Source organism: Centropristis striata, chromosome 5 (genome assembly GCF_030273125.1).
Source record: "Centropristis striata isolate RG_2023a ecotype Rhode Island chromosome 5, C.striata_1.0, whole genome shotgun sequence".
Classification (NCBI taxonomy): domain Eukaryota; kingdom Metazoa; phylum Chordata; class Actinopteri; order Perciformes; family Serranidae; genus Centropristis; species Centropristis striata.
This window is the reverse complement of record NC_081521.1, coordinates 35,816,751-35,836,375: the sequence shown is the minus strand read 5'-3', so window position 1 is coordinate 35,836,375 and position 19,625 is coordinate 35,816,751. Positions and strand designations below refer to the sequence as shown.

The window sequence follows — 19,625 nt, the reverse complement described above, 5'->3', positions numbered from 1 at the left end:
TTATTATTAATTGTATTTAATTTTATTATGCTATACTTGATTCAGAAATCAGAGAGGTCTGTATTGTCGTTATATATATATATATATATATATATATATATATATATATATATATATAAACACATTGTATTTATTTATTTATTTCTATACATAATTTTATTTCAGACATGACACAGAACCAAAAATAATAACAAACAAAATGAAAAAAGAATTTAAATGAAATGTGTGGAAACGAGTAGGATGACGTTTAACTTATTAACTTCTACCTGCTAAATATATAAATATGAAAAATGCATAAAAATCCAGGAAAAAAATATTAGACAAATACAAGCAGGAAAAGGCAAACAACAGTAATAGCAGCTTAAAAAACAATAAATAAATCGTAAAAAATAAAAATGTATCGGCAATAAATAAAGTCATTAGTTTCAACTTTTCAATACATTATAAATCATGTCTTTTTGGACAGTAGAACCAGGTATTTTCTCTGTTATGTATCCGATTCATTTGTGTTGTGTCATCTCTACCGAACATGCGCAGAAGATTTAAAGCGCTCATGATTGACACAAAGTTCTGCCAATCACAGCGAAGCACCGGCACCGTCCAGCCAATCACAATTAATCTCCGAACGTGAGCCTGTTGTCCTGCAGAACGCTATTTCAGTGAGTACATGTAAGTATAAACATCTCATTTTCTTGATATGTTTTTGAATTAGAAACATAAAAAACAGGTGCGTGTTTGGTCTACGTGTGTAAAATTTAAAAGTGCAGCTCCATCGTCATCACGTCGAGCTGAAAACAGGCGGCTAGCTGAAGGATGCACAGTCATCTGTGGCTACTGGGACTGTGGGAGCACTGGGACCAGCTTTGTTCCAGTCCTGGGTCCGGTTTCAGATCTGCTTCTCTATTATATTCTCTGGTTAATATAATGTATTTACAGTCTCCTGAAAGGAAATAATAATATAACATCTGTCATCTGTTAATTATAACATGCTAGTAGGCTAGAAACATGTCCAGAATTAAAGAGTGGGCAATAATTAAAAAATATACTCAAATGAATCTGCTGTTTTATACTTCATTAGCATTAGTGAAGTGACACAGCAGAAAAAAAAGACAACCTCCTACCATTCTCTATTTTTCTTGACTTTGCAGCACTTTATTTTCATTTTCTATGGTTTTCTAAAAACAACAATAATCTTATTAATATCATAAAAGAGTGAAACGTCCATCCCAGTTTCTCAAAGTCCAAGGTGATGTCTTTAAATGTTTTGTTTCTTCCCTTTAAATCTTAAAGATGTTTAAGTTTAATATGATGATGCAGGACATCTTCATCTTCATTGAAAATTAATTATTGAAAGAGTTTGTGGGTTTTTTTCACTTAGCTAATTGATAAATTGAGTAATCGTTGCACTTTATTTTTTATTTTCTCATGCACCAAAACAACAAGTCAAGTCAGAATCAGAACTACTGTATTGATCACTGGTGGGAAATTGCTTTTGTCACAGTTGCTGCTGTATGAGAAATTCAAATAAAAAAATAAGTAAGTCTGTAAATGAAGTAAAGATTTGTTAAAAAGCCTGCTTCACTAAATATAAAACATAGAAATACATTTGAAGTAAATATAAATATGTAAAATTAGAAGTAACATAGAAATATGGAACAATAGAGGTAAATTATTTTTTGTAAAAACCTACTTGGCAATAAACCTGATTAAGATTACAGCCCATGTGTTTCTTTTTATTCCCCTCTGAAGTCGTTCTCCTGTCTGTCCTGCCTGCAGCAGTCTGTCCTCTTCATCATGGCCTCTGGAGCTTTGTTCCCCAGCATGGTGTCTGGGTCCCGCGGCTCCTCCAGCAAGTACCTGGTGGAGTTTCGGGCCGGTAAGATGACCATGAAGGCCAGCACGGTGACCCCTGATAAGCGCAAAGGACAGGTCTACATCCAGCAGACCGACGACTCCCTCATCCACTTCTGCTGGAAGGATCGGACGACCGGGAATGTGGATGATGTAGGTGACACTGTCTGTGTGTAAATACAGGCTTCACCTATGTTTCACATTTTAATATTAACCTCTTTCATGTCCTGTTTTAGGACTTGATCATCTTCCCTGATGACTGTGAGTTTAAACGGGTGAACCAGTGCACCACCGGACGTGTGTATGTTCTGAAGTTTAAAGCTGGCTCCAAAAGACTCTTCTTCTGGATGCAGGTATGCAGCAAACTCTCCTGTACTCATGGAGCTTTTACTTGGTAAAAGAGACAATGATATGGCTAAATGTGCAAGAAATAAACCTTTATTATGCAGGCAGTGAATCTGTTGCACATATTGTCTTTCATTCTATCCCAGCATATTTAGCCTTTTATTTAAAGCATTCAGCGAGTTAGACATTGAAGGATAAGGCTGGTTAATTTCAATGTTTTTCTTGTTTTCTTTTTATAATTAAAGTTATTTATCATTTTCATTAGAAAATAACAAATAAACATACAAACAAGAAACGAAATTTAGCAGCACATACTAAACAACAAAAAAGCAGTATTGTCTTAACAATGTCTATGGAGTTCATCAGCACAAATAATACTAATACTAATCATTGCAGCTACACTAACAAGTATTGTCTCTGTAGCCAAAGCCTGATGTATGAAATCATAATTGTTAAAATAACCATTGTCCAAACTTTCCAGACTTTGTACAAGTCCTGTTTGTATTATATAAGTCAAAGAAATATCATATAAATGCAGTTAAAATTCTAAAAAAACAACCCAACAGTTCAGACAACGTTATTTTTTTTTTCTGATCTCAGGAGCCGAAGACCGACAAGGATGAGGAGCACTGCCGTAAAGTGAACGAGTACCTCAACAACCCTCCGATGCCCGGTGCTCTTGGTAGCGGCGGCAGCGGCGGACACGACCTGTCTGCTCTGGGAGGTAACTCATTGTTTTCCTGTAACGTGCAAAAAAACTGAAATGTCGCCGTCAGAAAAATAAAACTGACACTGTCACTTGTTTTTGTCTCATGCAAAGGGGAGGGTGGTCTGCAAAGCCTTCTGGGTAACATGAGCCACAACCAGCTGATGCAGCTGATTGGACCAACTGGACTGGGAGGGATCGGTACGTACCTACACTTCAAGAGATAAAACAGGAGAAAATCATGCTCTAATGAGGATTTTTTTCACTATAACAGGTGGTCTCGGGGCTCTGGCTGGTCCAGGGTTGGCCAACCTCCTGGGCAGCAGCAGCAGCAGCAGCGTTCCTGCAGCCAGTAACTCCACCACAAGGTATCTTTTTCCTGTTAAATATTCAGACGACCTGAGTGATCTGGATGGTTCATAGTACATCAGATAGTCAATAATGATTTTGGCCCTAAACCATTTAGTGTTTTTTTTAGAAAATCTATTCTCTGACCGACTGGGAGCCAGTGAAAAGACCTTAGAACTGGAGTGATATGATCCACTTTCTTGGTCGTAGTGAGGACTCACTCGCTGCATTTGACTGACTGATTTTTAAGGGAGGCCTGTGAAGTTTTTCCAGGTCATGCTGGCAGTGATGGAAGAAGTATTATTCCCTTACAAGTAAAAGTCCTGCATTCAAAGCTTACTGTAAAAGTACAAAATATACTTAAAGTATCAAAAGTAAAAGTACTCGTCATGCATTTTAACTATTAATATGCTTTCATGAGGTTTAATTAAAAAAAACGTCTCATTAATCATGTTTTTATGTGAAATCTTGACCTGAAAAGTAACTAAAGCTGGCAGCTAAATGTAGTAAAGTGCCTTAAAATTGTACATAATGAGAAAATATTTCATCATTGCCTGTTGGGACATACCTCCTGTAATTATTGATATGTTTTTAATATTATTTTTAATAACTGGTCAGTGATGTTTCTCTCAGTCCGTCCACAGCCGTCACCCCGACCTCCACCTCTACTGCCAGTCGGCTCGGCTCCACCCAGGTGCCCACCACCCCCATCACTCCCTCCGCCACCTCAGTGGCCTCCCCCACAGCCACCACCCCCTCCACCCCTGCTGTGTCCTCCACCGCGTCTGCAGCGGCGGGGGCGGCCAACCCCACACAGCCCATCCAGCTGCGAGACCTGCAGAGCATCCTGGCCACCATGAATGTGCCCGCCAGCGGACAGGGAGGTGAGGAACCGACGCTCCTCAGAGCTACGATTAGACAAAAAGTTGGATTAACCACCGCAGGGAAACTACATAATTTGGCCTAATTAGTGCAATTTCACAAGTAATTATGCAAGAAAATAATTAGCAGTGTGATCGCAACAGTCTGTAATACTGTGTAATTTTAACACGATACATTTAATATGTTGCAAACACTGCAGTCTTTCACTGTTTGATTTAATTTTCCTGTGCTCCATTAGGCTTATTCTGCTTCATGGATACTATTTATCACCCTCAACACAGATTCACATTTAAATGTGACTTCCTAAAACAAGTTAATTTATTAAAGCTCCATGACACGAGAGCTCAAATTTCCTGCTGCAGTTGAGTACACCAGAGGCATCATCTGAGTTAGTCAGTAAAAAAACAAAATTAAAACTCCTGATCATCATGTGAAGTGTATAATTCTGTCAGATAGGTTAATATTAATGCCTACAAACTGACATACAGAAATAACTATTGTAATTATACTCAAAAGGTAGTGATTCTTAAAACTAAGGTAAGAAAATGTGGATGTTTCTAGTCTAACCAGTGATATTTGTTACCTGCAGTGGATCTTGCCAGCGTCCTGACTCCTGAGATCATGGCGCCCATCCTGGTCAACCCTGAGGTGCAGCAGAGGTTGATGCCGTACCTGCCGTCCGGAGAGTCCCTGCCTCAGAGCACAGAGGAGCTCCACAACACGCTCAGCTCGCCTCAGTTTCAGCAGGTAAAATATTCGTCTTAATTGTGTGAATATTTATATTTAAATTAAATCTAAAATTAGTTTTTCTGGCTTTTCATTTGTCATTTAACACCAGCCAAGTACATTGTTTAAGTGACAATAGAGCGTTTTTGAGATTTAACCCTCTAAACTTCACCATCCTGCTGGGATCGAAACATGTTTTCTTAAAGTAATCGTGAAAGCTACACTATCGTAGAAAGAAACTGTAAAAACAGGCATTATCTTTGAACTTTCTGACTGTTCTCGAACAGATCATATCATTACGCAAGTAAGATTTAATATTGAAAGTAAAATGTTCTTCTGCACAAAAAAAAAGTTTGAGTTGCTCCCACTTCTAGCCATGATTGTGCTGATTCTAAAGGGGTTCAGAACTTATACATTGCAGTGAAATACAAGGCCACAGTGAGTGAAATGTAAAAAAAAGCCAACAACGGATTAGCAGGATTCTGATCATTATGATGCTCTGTCTTTTTTTGGTATTTAGCATGTTGTTGTTGTGTTTGTCCTTATTCTTGGTATTTATTGTCTTTCTGCAGGCGATGAGCATGTTCAGCAGCGCTCTGGCGTCGGGGCAGTTAGGGCCTCTGATGAACCAGTTTGGTTTGCCTGCTGAGGCCGTGGACGCCGCCAACAAAGGAGGTCAGTGTTAATCCCACATCAAGCAGAAAAAACTGTCACTGCGAAAACTCATTTTCATGTTTACTCAGAAGTTTGAAAATTGTATGACTTAACCCATTGAAGCCTGGAAAGCGGATACGTCGTTTTGTAGTATTTGTATAAGCTCTCAAATACTTGAATTGAATTTCATTTCTATCTGCTACAGAGGCTGAAAAATCTATTATTTAGTAGAAGCGTTGACACTTCTGTTGAATTTCCAGAAAAACTTCAGGTTTTAGGGGCTTATTTTAAAATCGCCCAGAGATTTTACAGGCAGTTTTAGGCGTCAATGGGTTAACATACTATAGTATGGCGGGGTATTTTTGGACATCTTATAATATGATGTTTTCTGGATTTAATTTTTGGACAAACGATACTACTATATGGATCAGAAGCGTATAATTGAGCCATTTTTAGCAGTTTTTCAAAATGTTATGACCTTTTTTTGTGAAGATCTTTGACTTTTTATTTTTACATTTTGGACATCCCATAATATGGTGTTTTCTGTCATTCATTTTTGGACAAAATATACTACTATATGCATATACTACATTTTAAGCATTTTAAAGTATTTCAAAATTTGATCATTTGACAACAATCGACATACTATAAAAACGACATTTTTCCAAATTTTTTGGACATCTATTATGGTGATTTTCTGTCATTTTTGGAAAACTATACTACTGTATGTATCAACATAGTATAATGGAACAATTTTTTGCCGTTTTAAGTGTTTTTTGACATCTCATAATATGGTATTCATAGTCAGTCATTTTTTGGAAACCTATATTACTTTATGTATCAACAGACTATAATAATAACAATTCTAAAACATTTTTGGACATACTATGCTATGACATTTTTTAACGACTACACAATGATTTGGCATAAATCGATTGTGATAAATGGTCAATTGATTACAAGCCCCTGAACCAAACAGAATCAAAACTGTATCACTGCAGACTTTCAGCAGATGTTTTGGTGTAGTTTAGCTGTTGACCAGATATTTTTTATGATATGTGCTGATGTCAGAAGAAATCAATATTGCATCATGATGAAACTTGCGATTTACATCCCGACTAATTTCTGGACATTTCTATCGCTGCAGACGTCGAGGCTTTTGCCAAAGCCATGGAGACGGAGACAAAGTCTGACGAGGACGGAGAGTCCAAAGACAAGAAAGACGATGATGAAGACATGAGTCTGGACTAAAGACTCTCATTGTTTATTATTTAAGGTATTTATTTAGTTGCTTCGGCTGTTTTGTAACTATTGAACATTAAGGATAAGATTATGGTTAATATAGTAGAAACTCTCACTAAGACTCTGCTCCCTCGCTGATTGTGCCGTGTTCATCCTCCAATAGTGTGTAAAACTCATAATCTGATTGAACATGTATTCTACCTGCATGTCAGCTGCAACTCTGAGCTGTCCTAACACAAGGGAACAGTAAAATAATGAAACGCCCGTCTGCTGTGTTTATTCTCCAGATTATTGTGAGCAATCACTTTACTTGGTGTTAACTTTATTTAGTACTCGTATCGCCTTGAGGAGATGAAAACAGCTCATTATAAATTGATTGTTGGCTCAAAAATAAACAAACTTACGACTTTCAGCATCCGAAAATATATTTGAAAAACATTCATTTTACAGTAAGAAAACAATGATTATTTGACACCAACCATACAAGTACAGTTTCTGCCGTTACACAGACGTATAAGGATGTTTATCGCAATACAATTCCCAGACAACAAGAACAATCTCAACATTTAAAGATCTCTACAGCAGCAAGACACAGAAATGTCAACATTAAATATCAATTATGATAAGATGGTTAACCATTTCACTGCCACTGTAGTTTCAGGCACTTTTTTCTCCATACTTGTACGCATAAATCAGAAGAGTGACGACACTAAGTACTGAAGTCAGGTTAATACCGCGCGGTACTTTTCTGTCAAAGCACTACAATCAGTTACCTTCCATTGACTTACAATGGGTGATTTAAGAGATGATAGCTACAGTAACAAATGTTAAACTTCTCTTTGGGTTAGATTTTATGAACCATTCAAATATACGAGAAAGTAAAATTCCTGAGAACTGAAAAAGTATGACAACTAGGCAGACTAAAGAGGAATAAATTCCAGTGCAGTGTTTTTTTATAAAAACATATCCCTGGTTAACAACATGAAAGATAAAAAAAAAACATATTTACTGTAAATAATATGCCGCCACATCCTGTTTTCTTACAGTGTAACAGTGGTTAAACTGTATATCAGCACAGTCTGGACACAGCTGCCACAAGAGTGATATTTTTTTGTATTGACATGATAAATATGAATGCGGCAAATACAAAACATAAATTAAAGGCCACTTCCTTCCTCCTACAAAACAAAATCATGTTTTCCACTTACAATCTACAGTATCATGTTCCGGTCTAATGGCTAAAAACACTTTAATGTCACAGTGGGTTTAAAAAGGCATTTACAAAATCAACAGTGTGGTTCTTTGTCATTAATAATAAATACTATACAGGCTGTGTATAGTAGTGAGGAAGGTGCAGGAGAAGAGTCTTACACAAACACAAACATCACAGTTTCATTTAAATAGAGGTTAAGAACACTGGGACGTACCAGAAAGAAAATGTCACCAAAATAAAAGCACAATTAACGTGCTCGTTGAACATCTCTAACATAGAGTTCATGACTGCATTGACATCAGAACGTCACACGTACAAAAAGACATTCAAGGAGACACACATGCCATCAAGTCTAAAATATGTGAGTGTAAACTAGTTATCCTTCATTTAAAGCGAGCGACTCGAGTCACGACCGACAGGAAATAAATAGTAACATAATTATTTGTTTCAAACACCACAGCTTATAAACTGGTCAACCTACCACACACACATTTATTACCAATTACTGCACCACACACACTTGCTGATGTTCTGAATTAAACCGGTGGATTGTCAGACATCGTCATCTGCGGTCTAACCTTGCTGCACTAGCCGCCGGTAGTGCGGCATCACCTTGCTGTCAGGGAGGTAAAGTCCCATCTCCAAGGCAACCAGCACCGGGAACTCCAAGGGGATCAGCTCCCGTCTGTTGATCCGGAAACGCTCCTCCAGCTTCTGCTCAGCCACCGGAGGAAAACGGGACAACATGGTGTGATGTGGTTAATGTCCGAAAATGGCAAAAGATGCAAGTATATTAACCACACTATGACCAATTTTTGGTACTATATACTATAAAATGTATTAACAGACTAGAATTGAGATATTTTAAGCATTTTTGACATTATTTATTTATGGATTTATTTATTCTTTGCTTTGTCTGTTTCTTACCCTGTGTTTATTTTGGAATTGCTGTTTATTTGATTTTGTTTGTGTTATTCTTTCTTAACCCCCTGGCAAAAACTGTATATATTGTAAATTGATGTTGTGAATAAAAAATAAAAAGAACTACGTACTGCGCATGTGCAGCCCCACGGCGTACTGCGCATGGAAGAGGTATTCAGATCCTTTACTTCAGTAAAAGTACTAATACCACACTGTGAAATGACTCCACTCCGCTCATTTTAACTACCTAATAAACTTTTAAGTGGTTTAATTTATAAAAATGGGTAATAATTTTAAATGTATCATGTTTTTCATTTTCAATCTTGACCTGAAAAGTAACTAAAGCTGTCAGCTAAATGTAGAGGAGTAAAAAGTACAATATTTGCCTCAAAATGTAGTGGAGTAGAAGTATAAAGTTATATAAAATGTAGATAAAAGTACCTCAAAATTGTACTTTAAGTCCAGTACTTGAGTAAATGTACATAGTTACTTTCCACCATTGCTACCCGTCTCTTCTAACTTATACATATCAGTTAAGAGTCCTCCTTCAGACACTGTTTGAGGATTAAAGGGATAGTTTGTGCATTATTATACAAAACTTGGTACAGTTATTGTCAGTGCCCTCCTGAGGATAACCCTTTAAGGTGTTATTGATCGGCCCCTAGGTGGCACTGTGGTGGCGGTCTAATTTCATATTTGGTACCGTGGCCACACTATAACACTTAAGGCAATGAAATTCATAGGGGTGGTATAGACTGGCCCCTGTAATGCACACACCCCGACTGGCAGCATGGCCTGACACGCGTGTACTGCGAGGGCCCGTTCAGTACTGCGCGCAGTCCTAGTTTAGTTTGCTTTGCAGTAGCTGCAAATTAAATTCATCCACATGAACCAGTTTAAATAATTTAGCTTTTATCTACAGAGCATATGCAGAGCATGTTTCCTTTGAGTAAATTAATTATATTTTCTTTCCTTTATCTTTGTTATTATTAAAACTGTCAAACAAGTAATGATTGGGTGTTATGACATAATCATATACATTATAATAATGTACACTGAATAACTTTACTGCTATTAATCACACTATTATGTCACTCTTACCATGTAATAGAGTTACATTTCTCTTGAATTGTTTCTATTTTTATTTATCCATCTATACTTATAATATAGGTATATAATTATTTGTTGTTTGCTTTTCTCTATTTTTCTGTTTCTGTCCTTGTGCTGCTGATCAATATAGGCCTATTATCGTATTACAGCCACGTGTCACAGGCTGTATCTATTTGTTTACTCTTCTCTTATTGGCATAAGGAGGATTCAACATGGTCTGCTTTGTTTTAGGTTTCTACAGTGAACTCTGCATCTGTGGAAACTATACTCACATCAATAAGCTGTTTGACTTCTGGTTTGCGCAGATCACTGCTGATCTTTGCAGCTAGTAGCACGCACGCCGCCGCCACAAGCTTCCTGTTCTGCTTGTTTAGGCGTCCCTGCAGCACCAGCTTCTCAAAGTACACAAAAGCCATCGCAATGGTGACAGGCTGTAGATTGCAGTCCTCGCCCATGGCCCGCATCTCCCTCTTCAAGCTAATAATGGAGAGCAGGGGAGAAGTCACAGTTCAGTTTCTCAGAAAGGCTGCTCTGTGTTTGAATCACATTAAAAACCACAAGGAAATGTGAGGAGGGACAAACTTCAAGAGTTTCTTAAAGGATGTTTTGAGGGGCAAGTGTAATCTATCTGTACCTTCTTATCTTGCTCAGAGTCAGCTTGATGTGAGGAAACTTTTCCTTGAAAGTCTCATTCATGTCCTTCTTCAGGTCAGATGGTTTCACATACTCAACGATAGTCGTCTACACGGATGAAAAACAAACCAGCACGTTAGTCCGGAAGTGACTACTGTCAGGGTGATTTACAGCTACAATTAAGTTTAACAGTGTTGCTAATAAACTGTCTCGGTATGCACTCATACAAGAGGTTACAGTCTTGTGACTTGATCTACTCAGCAGCTATAAAATCATGTGAACAGGACATAATGGATGCATTTTACTCAGAATCGGAGATCTGCTTCATTTTACAGTGTTTTTTTAGAACAATTTCCAATTTGAATTAAACAACCCTGTCTTTGTTTGTTGTGTGTGTCAGCACTGAGAAGACAGGCTACTTTGTGTTAGTTTGGGGTTCCTGCAACATTCACCAGGTAAAATTTAAGACTGTTTCGATACGTCACAGGATGCAATATAAGCTATTCCAACACCTTGCATCAGTGGTAAATTACATATTTATATATAGTTAATACATTATATACAGTACATTTGTGATTTCACTTTATAATCACATTAAATTAGATGTTATTGTATTTTTAAGCAGACTCTGCATCCTGTAACACCTAAAACTAAAAAAAAGCAGTTTCAAGAATTTTATCAAAATCCAAACACAAATACCACACAAAAATTTTTTTCAAAGAAATAAATAAACAGAAGAAGTGTTTCCAACAGGATTTCCACCAGGATTTTGTAGAAACCCTGAATTTAATTTGATTCACTTGGTTACTGGTGTCTAACTAAAACTACCAGAAGATAACAAGTTACTATAATCCCTTTCCCCAGGTACAAAAAACTAGGTTTCTCGTTTAGATTATGTTTAGGAAATGACCCTACTGGATAAAAGCCACCGTATCCTGAATATTTGACTGCATGTAAACCGACTAAATGAAAAGAACAAACTCTCACCACATATGATGCAAATATCAGAACCCTCTTGTGTCTCCCACAGGGCCACTGAGGGTCACTGAGCAGGTTAGGGTCGTACTCCACAACCTCCTCTACACCTGAAAAACATAGAACAACAGAATGTGTAATAACAGGGACAGAGCTGGACTGGCCATCTGGAGTTTTCCCAGTGGACTGCTTGACAAATGGGCCAATGCAAAACAAAATACACACATAAAATTTATAGAAATGCAGCGTCTTAAGTCAGAGGCGTGTTTCTGGTGATACAGTGCACTTCAGTTTTGGTCACACAAATAACATACGTCCTCTGATATAACCTCTGAAGGCTGTACAGAGTCGGGATCACTTGTTTACCCCATCACGTTTCGCCTTCAGTCTAAACGTCACAGAGGCGTAAATATCGCATCTCAAAACGTCAGTCTGAAAGGAGCTTTTGTTGAAGCACCAGAATTTATATGTGAAAGCAACCCAAGAGCAACACTGCCCCATTGTTCTATTTTGCAACTATTTACTAAGTTATTGTGATAAATACTGTGCAGTAATCTTATCTATTATCTTATCTAATCTCATTAAATGGTCATGGGTTATGTGGGTGGTGTATTGCTGGTGGGTGGACAGGTTTGTGGGCTGGTCTGAGTCTTTTTATATTCCCTGTCTGTCACTGGTCTGAGGTCAGTCAAACAGAGAAGAAGCAGTTGTGTGTCTGTTGGTCTAAATTTGAGACATACATGGTTCCTGTGTCACGCTGTTGTTGAGACGAGCTGGGGTAAAGTTCCTCTGCCCGTTGCCACGGAAACGGGACTGAGGGGTCTGAGTCGTGCAGTTCTCCGTAACACCGCTGCTCTTCTGTCTCACCAGGGCATTGGTCGGATAAAGGAATTGAGCATATGACACCGTCTGAGGAGGGAAAGTGAGAGAGTCACCAACCTTCAAACGAAGCAGATTTATCTGATCAATGACAGGATTTCAAAAATGTTATATTATTGTTAATTAGATGTATATCAAAAAGACATTTACCTTGCCTAGGTCTCCAAACTCCACACCTTCCAGGCAAGGAAGCAGGTCAGCCGCCACCACAGAAGACAGCCTCTGTCTCTGAGTCTCCAGTTTAGGATCACTGTTCAGAAAGAATCACAATCATGTCATTTTCACCACACGATGCACTCACACCGCCCCTTCCTGAGGATGATGATGATTAATGATGATGCCAACATAAAAGCGACTGGTGGGTGAGTTGGTAAGTGGGTGCTCTCTCTTGGGAAGGTGCTTTCTCTGTACCTGAGGTGAGCACTCTCTCCATAGGGCAGCACTGAGAAAGCAGCATATAGCGACCGCTTGGCACAAATCAGCACGATCCTGCAGGACACAGCAAGTACAGGCAGACAAAACAGATGGTGTGTCAGTCTACAAGCAACAGCTACAGTACGCAGGCATCATCGCTGGAGTTGCAGTGACAATAAGACACAGAGCCACTTCTGTGTTCATCTGAGTCACTTCCGGAGCTGAACAGCCATCAAGCTATAAAACTATCTAATGCTCAAAGCTGAACGAGCCTGGGTATGTGCCTCCTGTGGATTGCAATTACAATCCAGATACTCAATCTGCAGGACCTTATTACGGTCACATCCTTTAAAAAACTCTTGAGAGATCTGGAAGCAGACTCGTATCGCCTTTGCACTTGTTTTTTATGATGTCATGATCTTGTACTGTCCATGTCTATCTTACTGTGTTGTCTGGCTTGCTTGTATTTTATTGTACGTCCATGTTTTATTGTCTGTTCTTGTCATGATGCACTGTCTGTCTTATTGTTGTAACGTTTAACCCTGCTGCTGTCTTGGCCAGGCTTCCCCTGAAAAAGAGGTCTTTGTGTCTCAGTGGGACCGACCTGGTTAAATAAAGGTTAAATTAAAAAAAAAGATACAGAGATAAGTAAAGCTGAAATCATTTGTTTATTAAAGTTACAATCTCAAAGAATGTTTTTGGCGACCCCCTACAAGTGAGTTAAAGATTGAGTTCATAGAGTTAGCTTTGCCTGCCCTCTCTGGTGGACCAACCACTGCTGGGTGACAGAAAAAACACTCACTAAGTGAGGGTGGCAGATGTCTATTTCATAACACTGCAATGTGGGCCATAGCTGTCTTACAGTTCTATTTTTATTAAATTGCATTCTATTTGTCTTTAGTATCTTAATCTGTTTTACTCTGTACTTAAACTGCTGTAACACAGGAATTTCCCCCATGAGGATCAGTAAAGGAATATTCTATCATAGGCTCAATCCCGTCTTCTATGACATTCAACTGAATATCCATGGGTCCTCGACTGCAGGTTGGACAAACAAGACTGAAGAAGTCTCTTTGGACTCTAAAGCGTGTCACTATCTTTTCATCACAAATCAATACCAAATAATTAATGGATTAACTAAGAAAGAAACAGCAGATTAATAGATATTAGTGACCAAAACCATTAATTGGTCATGAAAATTTCAATGAAATCAATTAAAACATAACCTGGAAGAAGTAAGCACGTAATTTTGCTTTTTTTTAACCATTAATCAAAATCACAAAACTTTTAGGAGAACTCGATTAATATTCCGTCAATTTACTAATTGTTGCATCTCTACATACAGGTTTTTTGAAAGGTGAAAAAATAGCTTCAGATTAGATCCCGACCAATATGGGATTTTTGAGATCGATGCGATACGGATTTCATAGGGGGGAAAATTCATCCATAACCGATATGGTGGCCAATGCAAATGTACCCAGAGAGCTACTTTATTAAATAATATTTAACATTGTTATACATTATACAGTGTATTAGATTGTCAGCCAATTCTATAAATGATAACTGAGAAAATAAAGAATAAATAGGTAAATAAACATCGTTACTGTTGTTGTACTATTAAAAAATAATAATAATAAATAATTAATAGCCAACACCATTTCTAAATCAGGCTAAGCAACATTTTCTGCATTATATAATGTATACATTTTTTTTCATAACAGCACATATCGGACAGCATATACGATACTGATATGTCTTTGATAGGCCAATATGGGTTTAATAATATCTATAATAACATCTGTCAGCCGACACATCTGTCGGGCTCTACATCAGACCAATGGTAGGTGTTTTAAACAACCGTCTGGGTTTTTTAAATTTGTAGGCTGTTTATTTTTAGAAAAATTAGATGCTTATCTCTGTGACTCAGGCACAGACGGGGACAAAGAGCTGGACTGGATAAAACCAGGGAGAAGCCACCAACAAACGCAGTTCACATTTACTCAAACTCTATCTATTGTTTTGACAAAAATGTCGACCAAACCACTCACAGTCTACCGACAACCACTGTACACAGCAGTGCTTTTGGCAAGTAAGAAAACTGCACACACACCAGATGCTTCAGCTCCTCACAAAGCACAAATCAATAACATACAGTCAGCAGACTCTTGGTCTCACAGAGAGATATCACATCTCTCACAGGGGGCAATATCGCAACACAGCAAACTACTTGCGTTAATTAGCTTAGTTATATAAGCTAGATAAGTTTGCTTCAGCTCAGTAACATGCACTGCCTCACACAGAAACAGAAAGTCAGACCTGTGGGGCAAATTATGATTGCTCCATCACTGTGTAGCACACACCAGCAGAAACACATGACACATAATTATGTATGTGGGCATGAAATGTTGGTAAAGTGGAGGAGAAATGTAAAAAAAAAAAATGGGACTCAAATAAATGGTTTGGCTTGTGGGAAAAAGAAAACAATATGACATGTTGTTTTCAGTAAAGACAGGGTAAGAAAATATTCCAGAAAATAAATCCAAACAAATACAACACTCATGTTTTCTAACGGGTCAACCAGCTTAACAGCAGTGTGATATTTCAGTCCCATCATGCTGTGGGCTTTCCTTGAATTGCAGTAGGGTGTTACATTTCCACATTGCACCTCTTTTGGCTTTTGCAACGCTTCCAATGGTGATTTAATTTACTGTAGCAGTCGCCACGCAGCAGCTGCACTGCTGTTATTTCTCTGCAGGCCAAACTAAGTCTCTGTACCAGAGTTAAGCAGCTTATTACAATACTAGCAGGAGGAGTATAACACTGCTTGTGACTTAAAGACATATTTCAGAGTCCAAGATAAAGCAGCCTTTGTTTTTGTTTTACATTACCCTGAAACATGGTGCAGCATTCCTCATAGGCTCCTCTATTGTACGTATTAAATAAATGTATTACTTTATGTAATTTGGAGACTTACCTACACCCTCTGGTATCATACTGTCTCATACTCTTGATGAAGTGGACTTTCTTTGGCACCTTAGGTCCAGGAGAACCAGAGACATTCCTCAACCTGAGTAGGGGTTGAGTAAGAAAAACATGAAGACACTGTTCATTACTACATCAACCACACAAAAGGACCTTCACATGATACGGTTCAATCTCTTATCTGCAGTGTAAAGCTCTTTAACATTAAACATTTCAGGTAATGTAGAAAATAGAGGGGCAAGATTTATTTGGTATTTTCCCCCAAACAATACTGCACTTCATAAACCTGACAACTGACACAAGAGTTATGTCTCACTTTAAAGCAGGTAAGTGACTGTGACACCAAACAATAGTGTTGGCTATAGGGGAAGTGCCCTAACCTGTATGAAAGGCGCAATACAGATAAATGTTGATTCATTTCTCTGATATTCTCGCTTATGTATATAAATATATATATTCAGATATGTATGGTAAGGAGTAGGTGGATAATTGTATAACACACATTTATTTTAGTAGTACAAAATATAAACTATAATTTAATAACATAGGATACATTTTAAAGATATTTTGAAGGACATATTTGGTTTTGAATTATATATATATCTTTATTAATTTATTTTTTAATTTATCTCTATCCATAGGTTATGATTAAATAAGGAAGCCTTTGCTAGTTTATTAGCTAGATTAGTGGAGAGGGGGTGGAATTACATACATTTACACTTCTACCCACTCCTTTTTTAACATGTAATTAGAATTGACTGCTTTCTTATGCACTATTGTTTGGTTTGTTTATTGTCTCATAAAAAACAAAACTACATGTTCGAAATAAAGATCTGAATCAACCAGCCTCTTTTACTGGAGCATCATTAAAGCCAAGTAAATGAGAATGAAAGTGCCCTCTTCTCATTATGCATTGCTGGTTTCATTTTATGCGGAAGTGAGAGCAGCATGTTAAAAGGCCCACGTTGACACAATGACCACTAATATGCTCACCTCTGCCGTGTATCCACTGAATTGCCGGCCGGGACTGGGCTCAGGGCGGCGGGCGTTGACTTGGCACGCGAGCACGGCTGGTGTCCGGCGGGCACCGGAGACAGAGGGGTGTCCGGGGTTAGCGTCTCGGCCGCACCGCTACCCTCCAAAAATACCTCGTTGGCCCCCACAGCGGTTGCCCCGGCAGGTCCCGGAGACATTACCAAAGAAGGTCGGGTAGGACTGACTACCCCTGTAAAACTGGAGGACGAGCCACTAGCAGCCGCGGCGGGTTCTGTCACCTCGGCGACCGATTCTTGGCTCTCCGCCGGCCGGGGCACCGCCGCTGAGCCGCCGTCTCGGTCCCTGAGTCGCTGCTCATCGGGAGCTTTTTGGTCGGTGTTTTCATCGCTAAGCTGACACTGGGGCCGTCCGTCGAGTGAGATATTATTGAGGAACAATAATGCCGCTTGTCTCCTCTTAGAATCTCTCGCTTTTCTCCGCTGTTCTCGTTGTATTTTGACTGGTTTTCTGTTATTGGTGCTAGACTGCAGACCGCAGACAGCGGTCGCCATTCTAGTTTGAAATGTGGCCGTTTAACGCAAAGGCAAGGATAGACCGGTACCACAGCCTTAGCCCCGCCCATATGTGCTCTGATTGGCTGTGGTGGTAATTATGTATCTTTCTCGCAGCTGATTGGGTGTAGTATAACAGTGGGAGGGGCTTTAGAAACAAAAAGTATTCACCAATTATATTTGATGGCTTGTTAATTTATATTTATATGAGCGAATTAAACTTTTTTGGATTGTTTGCTCTTTAAAATCTAAATTAAATTAAATACAAATCATAAAGCTGTTGATCCTTTATATATCATTCATCTTTTAATGACCCTTGAGGGGAATTTTGACTTGAAGTAAAAGGCAAACAGAGCATACATAACTAGTAACCAATGATTTTATGGATGGCTAATAAATCGTGATTATATTATAATCACTTTTGATTAATAGCTGCTGTTTTTTGACTGAAGTACTTGCCCTAATCTGTATCTATATATTTTAGTACTTGTTTTTGTTTGATCATATGCACATTAACTACAGCAAATGCCTTGTATGTGAAACTCTACTTGGCAATAAAAACAATTCTGATTCTGTCATTGTCTCTCTCCAAATTCTTCCAAATTTCATAATAAGTCTAAAAGCTAAAGATCCTTAAATTTGATTCATGTTTAATGTAAATTATAGTTAGCTTTTAATAAAATTGATTTTGGTCCCCCAAACATCTCCCATAAGGTGGTCTAACGGTCCATTTGAAGTTTCTTTCTGATAAATTCAAGAAGGACTCAGGTAGGTAAAAATTGTTTACATTTGTTTCCCTGCATCAGCTATCTATGTAACATTTGTGAACAAGTCTAACAGGAATGTGAAATGTGGGATCACAGAAAGCAACTTCACTCTCATTTGACTGCAGCTATAGGAGTTAATGGGACAATTTGCACAGGATTTGAATTTTGTCTTCACACTCCATTTGGCTTGCAAACATGAAGCACGAGTCTATTTCTCCGAGGCAGAGACTGTGAAAGCTTTTCCATCTCCTGAGTGGAAGTGATCAATACACTAGACTAATGGAAATCCTTCACAGTTCAGTTTAATTACAAAGATACCAGCGTGCCAAAGAGTGTATTTAATGTTAGAGTAGGTCTGTGTGTTGAGAGGCCACTGACCTGTGTGAATACACAGTAGAGGTAACACGTTCAGTGCTGCTATTCCATTGATTCATTGACACCACTGCTACACAGAGATGGGATTTAGTCTCAGTCTAATCAGAACAATCAATCAGTCTGCCTTCTTAGATGTCTGAGGTTTTGTCATTGGTATATCTCTGAAGGTTGAGGGTATAATGGCATGAAAAGGAGGTTTGAATTTAACATTTAAACACAAATTACTGTGCTGGATATCCTTTTAAAATACTGAATGGTGTTTTCGAGGTTTGTAAAGCACTCGGAGTGCTTGGAATTATTAAATAGGATGCCGATTTAATTTACAAACAAGTGACACGTTTTGAAACATGAAACACTGTTTTAATTTGTCAGCCTTTTGTAGAATGCTGTAATGAAACATAATTATATTGCTTATAGTACAATAACAAGCAGTTTAATTTGATGAAGATGTGAAATAATCAGTATACTGTATATGATGTATGCGCTGTATATAAATATCTAATTTACCACAGCTCTAAGGTGCTGGAAAAGCTTGACAATGCACCTTGAAATGGGAATGAATATGATTTGGGGCAAAGTGTTGGACCCCTCTGATATACTCAAGCAATTCATAAATACATCTTTATTGTGATTGTTGTTTTTCCAAATATACCAGGTCATTATAGGGAGACAAAATGTACAGAAAATCTAATCAAACAGTAAAAGACATACATGAAATATCTATTTCTGTGTAAAAAGGCACTGACAGCAAAGGTCAGGTAAACACATTGTTCTTTATTTTAGCAACAACAACATAATGAAATTGTCTTCACCTTCTTGTTAATCTTTTTTTCTTGCTCTGAACAGCAACAGTCTGGTATAACCAGTTTAAGGCTTTTTGATTCTAGCTTTGTGTTTGTGTCTTTTGAGGTACAGCCCCGCCCAACTCCTGCCACAACAAGCTCATTTTATGGTACACTGTGTGGTTGTTACATGATGGACTCAAACAGTTAGCACCATAATTGAAGCCTCTCTGGCTTTTTTAAAAACTGTAACAGGGGTGGTAAAGGTGTTCT

At 38.2% G+C, this 19,625-nt stretch overlaps 2 protein-coding genes across 3 annotated transcripts; one reads left to right on the top strand and one right to left on the bottom strand.

Annotated features, from left to right (window-relative positions):
• The first annotated feature begins 583 nt into the window (after positions 1-583).
• On the top strand, positions 584-7,018 carry LOC131971619 (proteasomal ubiquitin receptor ADRM1-like). Of its 2 annotated transcripts, none has more exons than XM_059333142.1 (10): positions 584-669; positions 1,777-2,004; positions 2,088-2,204; positions 2,797-2,920; positions 3,017-3,103; positions 3,177-3,270; positions 3,884-4,134; positions 4,722-4,879; positions 5,431-5,533; positions 6,660-7,018. In XM_059333142.1, the coding sequence occupies exons 2-10, from the start codon at positions 1,795-1,797 to the stop codon at positions 6,761-6,763; spliced, it is 1,248 nt and encodes a 415-aa protein (XP_059189125.1). In that variant the 5' UTR covers positions 584-669; positions 1,777-1,794; the 3' UTR covers positions 6,764-7,018. The 2 variants fall into 2 exon arrangements, with proteins under 2 accessions (XP_059189125.1, XP_059189126.1); XM_059333143.1 differs by having other exon boundaries at positions 609-669; positions 1,750-2,004.
• Positions 7,019-7,118: 100 nt separating this feature from the next.
• Positions 7,119-17,461, bottom strand: cables2a (Cdk5 and Abl enzyme substrate 2a). The gene is made up of 9 exons (XM_059333144.1): positions 16,875-17,461; positions 15,874-15,966; positions 12,897-12,974; positions 12,636-12,735; positions 12,347-12,515; positions 11,619-11,716; positions 10,633-10,739; positions 10,271-10,475; positions 7,119-8,681 (listed from the first exon to the last, which is right to left on the bottom strand). Exons 1-9 carry the CDS (start codon positions 17,426-17,428, stop codon positions 8,541-8,543), a joined length of 1,545 nt encoding a protein of 514 aa, XP_059189127.1. The 5' UTR covers positions 17,429-17,461; the 3' UTR covers positions 7,119-8,540.
• Between the last annotated feature and the right edge of the window lie 2,164 nt (positions 17,462-19,625).